Source organism: Phlebotomus argentipes, unplaced genomic scaffold, assembly GCF_947086385.1.
Source record: "Phlebotomus argentipes unplaced genomic scaffold, Phlebotomus argentipes genome assembly scaffold_18, whole genome shotgun sequence".
Classification (NCBI taxonomy): Eukaryota; Metazoa; Arthropoda; class Insecta; order Diptera; family Psychodidae; genus Phlebotomus; species Phlebotomus argentipes.
In genome coordinates, this window is record NW_026776177.1 from 1,953,601 (window position 1) to 1,958,607 (window position 5,007).

At 41.3% G+C, this 5,007-nt stretch overlaps 1 protein-coding gene across 1 annotated transcript; it reads left to right on the forward strand.

The window, feature by feature from the left end:
• Positions 1-1,133: 1,133 nt before the first annotated feature.
• On the forward strand, positions 1,134-3,818 carry LOC132259548 (uncharacterized). The gene is made up of 3 exons (XM_059757221.1): positions 1,134-1,219; positions 1,499-1,933; positions 3,202-3,818. The coding sequence occupies exons 1-3, from the start codon at positions 1,216-1,218 to the stop codon at positions 3,627-3,629; spliced, it is 867 nt and encodes a 288-aa protein (XP_059613204.1). The 5' UTR covers positions 1,134-1,215; the 3' UTR covers positions 3,630-3,818.
• The last annotated feature ends 1,189 nt before the right edge of the window (positions 3,819-5,007 follow it).

Here is a 5,007-nt window from a genome sequence, read left to right on the forward strand (position 1 = left end):
AATCAGTGGATGGGAACTGAAAGAAGAAAACCATCAAATTGGGAACAAGCCGAGTTTCGTGTTGAAATGCTTCCGACTTAATAACCATTCATAAAATAAAATTCGGCTGTTCAGCGATCAAAGAGGTTTCTGTGGAAACTTTGCCTCTCGTCTCGCGTTTATTTTTACAGACGCAACATCTTCATCGGAGTCTTCGAGGAGAGTTTTTTTTCCGTGAGTTGAACTATTTCTAGCTTGTTTTGCCAATATTTTCTCCCGTATTTTCGTCACTCGGCGCGGTGAAAAGACGCGCAGAGCGCAAGTGCGCCCCTTGGAAAATTCATCCACCAAATCAGTCAGAAACATCTTCCTACGGAAAGGTGTTTCACCCTCCGCAAGGGTAAGTTTTTACCCTCGTCACATTAACCTTTCCTTAGGGGTCGTGTTTCCCCCTCTCGAAGAAAGCCATCAGCGCGCTGAGCGCGAGGGTGAAAAAAGATGTTGTGAATTTTTGAAAAATAAAACCTTCGTTTCTCCGTTTTCACAATTAAGCGCCGCAATTCGCCGCTCAAGAGCGCTCGGAGGCTCTTGGCCAGCTTATCTGCAACTTCCATCTTTCAGTAATGGGCAGAGGAATAAACATAAAACAACTCCCCATGTATTTATTGATTTGGAATCCGAGGTGAAGCGAGATGTGATAGCACGAGAGACCTCTGCAGTCCATTCACGGACACATAGCGAGTTCATCTAGTGGCCGCGAGTCGCTCCGATGGCGCTGAAGGTAGCTTGAAGATCCCGAAGAGTGATTCGTTAAGACTTCGTCAGCAGTTTGGTAGTGAAACTCGCTCATTGGTAGATAGGTTTACCCTCAATCGCGCGTCTGCCGAGTTGAAACGCCCAACAATCTAGATAAACGATGGAATTGTCGTTTCAAAAATGCCGCGGAAATTGGTGTCATCTGAGTAAACAAACGCGATTGGAAAGCGTGTCTTCTTGTTTTGAAAGACACAAATGTGAGTAATTGAATAAATTTCATTGCCATCATATGACAAGAGCAGGCGAATATTCTATCAGCTGGTGATAAGATATGAGTAAGCGAGGCTTAATTTAGCTTTTTTTCTCAGAACATTCCACCAAATGCTTGATAACAAGTGTGAAATTTATTAGGCAAGTCAGTCTAGCTTGTTACTTCGTTGGCAGTGCATCGCGGAGCAGATCATCACATTAACAACAAAAATGAGTGAGTTTTATCAAATTTGGTACCAAAGGTTGTTTTCCTCATTTTCCACCTGTTTAAATAGATCTTGGAAATTCAAAGATTAAGTGATGTTTCTGGATATTTTTTAATAATTCTTCAATATCAATGCTGTTATGCAATGAAGCAACATTGAATCATTGATTATACTTGGTAACCGCCCTGAGCTTCCAGTTTATCAGCAAACAGTGAATGATTTCAGCGCTAAAATTGAACACTGATAAGCAAATACCCATGAATCACGATATTTCCTTTCCTCCGCAGACTTCACGTGGGTTCCTTCGTCCTTGTACGGCGCCATGCCGCCGAACGCCGTCTTCGCGGGAAACGACTCAGACGGCTCGACGATCTACGTGGGACGCACCTTCCACGAGGGCGACCAGCTGCCGGCCAAAGTCATCCCCAGCAAACAGGCGGCCTACGTGAGCCACAACGGCAACGAGATCCTGAAGCACCACGTCGAGGTGCTCGTGGGCACTGGCTTCACGTGGATTCATTCCAGCAACGGCCACGTGCCGCCGAACGCCGTCAAGGCGGGCCAGACCATGCACGGTCATCCCCTCTACGTGGGCCGCGCTCACCACGAGGGTAGCTTGACTCCCGGCAAAATCCACCCGACCCACGGCTGCCTCTACTTCCCGTACGGTGGCGCTGAGCAGAGCACGCTGCACTACGAAGTGCTGATCGGCCAGCCGTCTTGTAAGTGTTAATCAGCCGTTTATCGGCCCGAATTTTCTGATTATGCATTCTTGGAGTGTCACTCCGCCGGTGCTTCCCGCTCTAATCTCACTTTACACACTAAGCCTACGATAATGACGAAGTATATGTGAACCGAAGGCTAATCTCTGGTTTCGTCTTTTCACGGTTTGATGAGATGAGGGTTGATTCCACGATTTTCTGTGGGGTATCAAATATGTATGAAAGAGAGTAGAGATTTAATGGGAAATATTCGATTAGATTGAAGATAACAAATTTGTTCAACATACCCTATGATGATGTAAATGTCTTCTAGATATTCTAAACTCACGATTTAATGTGATTATCTCAGCCAGTTGTGTGATTATAACATGGATTTGGAACATAATAGGAGATTTCTAACTTAATTTTCACTGTCCATTTGCGCTCATCTCTCTGCATTTTGCAATATCTCAGGCCCGAATTGACATATCGGCATAATCTTAACGTCATTTGAAAGATTATAAAATACAGATAATTCTTTATCTTAAGGAAAATGTCTCGAAAATTGAAAGAAATATCAAATTTTTAGCACCAAAGATGTTCTAAGCTAATTTTCACTACTGTAGAACTTCAAATTTGCTTTAAAATCTTCCACAGGCATACAAATTAATTAATCATAAACAAAAATAGTCTAAATTGGGAATTTAGGGTAGAATTAAGGACTAGAAATACTTTGGGTGTTAGAATTATCCTACTTGCTTCCTTTCTCGTTGAAGTTTTTGAAATGATCGACAATTATCGACACTTTTCGATACGAATTTCCTGCAATTTCCTATTCTAAACACAATTTTCGGGGTGAAATAGAACTGATAACGACTTTTTAGTTCTTAAACTATCAATTTTGAATATTTTTCCCCTAAGATTGCGTTAAAAAGAAAATTGCATACGTTATTATCGATAAGTGTCGGTAAGTACGGATGTAAATAGGTAAAAATAGCGGTAATTCACCTATTGGCACAAATTATACCCGTTCAATGAGGTGAACTCTTCAAAATACTCTCTTGTGACAATAATAGAAATTATCAATTTGCCAATTGAACAAATGTTTATCTTTCTAACCGCTCCAGATAACTAAAGACTCGCCAATATCACTATAAGATGTTTGACAATACCGCAATTCTACTCATGATTAGATATGTCACAGTGAAACTCGTCACTCGATAGCCAGTGTTGAAATCGCTGGTGAAAATACCGCAAGCACTTGAACTCATTAATATGCATATTCGCAGCTCGCTGGCTTCCGACGTCTGCTCACGCCGGAGTGCCCCCAGATGCTGTTCTTGGCGGCCATGACACTGACGGAGCGCCCATCTACGTCGGCCGGGCTTTCCACGAGGGTGACCAGCTGCCGGCCAAAGTAATTCCCAGCAAGCAGATCGCGTACGTGAGTCACAACGGCCAGGAGATTCCCAAGCACCACTTCGAGGTGTTCTGCCACACGAGCGTCAGCTGGGTTCCCTCGGGACACGGCAGCGTGCCGCCCAACGCCGTGCGCGCGGGAAACACCGCCACGGGGGAGTCTCTCTACGTGGGGCGCACCTTCTACCAGGGCAGCCTCACGCCCGGCAAGATACACCCGAGCCACGGTTCTCTCTACATTCCCTACGGCGGCGCCGAGATTCCCTTCAAGAACTACGAAGTGCTGATCGAGAATTAGGAGACTTTCGGCAATTCATTCATGTCTTCTGAGCGAATTGTAAATAAAGGCAATCATTGCACTGAAACGGTCGCAAATTCACATTTCTCTAATTGCAAGATAAGAATTTTGAGAAATGCAAATACAGTGTGGAAAAATTTCTGTCTCACTGATAGTGCGAAATGCCTCAATAAAGTGACGTAAATTGAATTGCTTGTGTTGAAATAGATCTTCTCCCAAGATTTGCTTCACTGAATGCTTGAGTATTAAATACCGCACATTCATCTCTAATTCATTTTTATTGACAGTGATAAGAGTCTCCAAATCGTCTGTCTGAACTGAGTCTGTGAAGGCACAATAAAGACACTCGCAAAGACATTTCTCTCTCTCTCTCAAGATTAAAGCAGGAAATTGATAAATATTATTGCAAAAAACTAAATGTTATTCTATTATTATCACAGATTAAAGGAGAAAAAATATATTAACGTGAAAAGTTCATCATTTTCTGTGGTTACAAATGTGAGTTGAGTGTTTATTACGCATGGATGCATTTCAGCTGTGTTTCATTACACTTTGTCGTCAACAATGGCATAAAGATTACTCTTGATTTTGACTCATTCTTTGACTCCTCTTTGTCTTCTCCTTTGGGATGTTTTACGCCACTTCTAAGCCTGCGGAAGAGAGATTAGAAAAGCTGGTCACATTTTTCCACAAACTATTTGCTCATTCATCGTCATCACGCTTTCATTCAAGCACTCGACATTCATAGTGTTTAGCTGTTGAAGGTCGTTTCGCGACATCGAGAAGGGGAAAATCAAGAGGAAAATCCGAGAAAAAAGTCTCAACAGTCATATTGGGTTCAAATATCCAACTTTAACGACTTTAACTGACTTGTCATAACATAATTATGCGTATTTAATCATTTTGTACGAAGTTAATCACTATCAATTAGTATGAAAATTCAATCTGACACGTGGAATTAAATCAATAATTTAAGTCTCTTAAATTCTCAGAAATCCTGTAAAAAATCAAATACAAACTTTTAGTCTGTCTTTGGATGATTAAAATCTCTCATAAATGCTTCTCATTAAAACACTTTAGAGATAAATTATTTGATTGCAAATTTGATTGCTTAATTCGCGGTCGGACGAGCTTCGCTGTAATTAAAACAAATTTGGAAAATCTGACTTTGCTTTCATTTGCAGAAAAAAAGAAGTTAATCAAAATCAGTCCAAAAGTGCTGGAAAGAATGAATTTTGCATTAATAAGTTTTATGTCGAAAAGACATTGAATTGGTGTTGGTGAAGATGTCTTTGTGAATATTCATTAGAAAAGTTGCCAAGAGTAGATCTAAGAATAACCAATTCTGAATTAATTGCCGATGATTACAAAATTGCAC

What these genes read in the sequence shown, in the direction of transcription:
- LOC132259548 (XM_059757221.1), top strand. An exon ending in GCTGATCGGCCAGCCGTCTT is followed by an intron (nt 1,934 to 3,201) that starts GTAAGTGTTAAT and finishes GCATATTCGCAG; the next exon opens with CTCGCTGGCTTCCGACGTCT.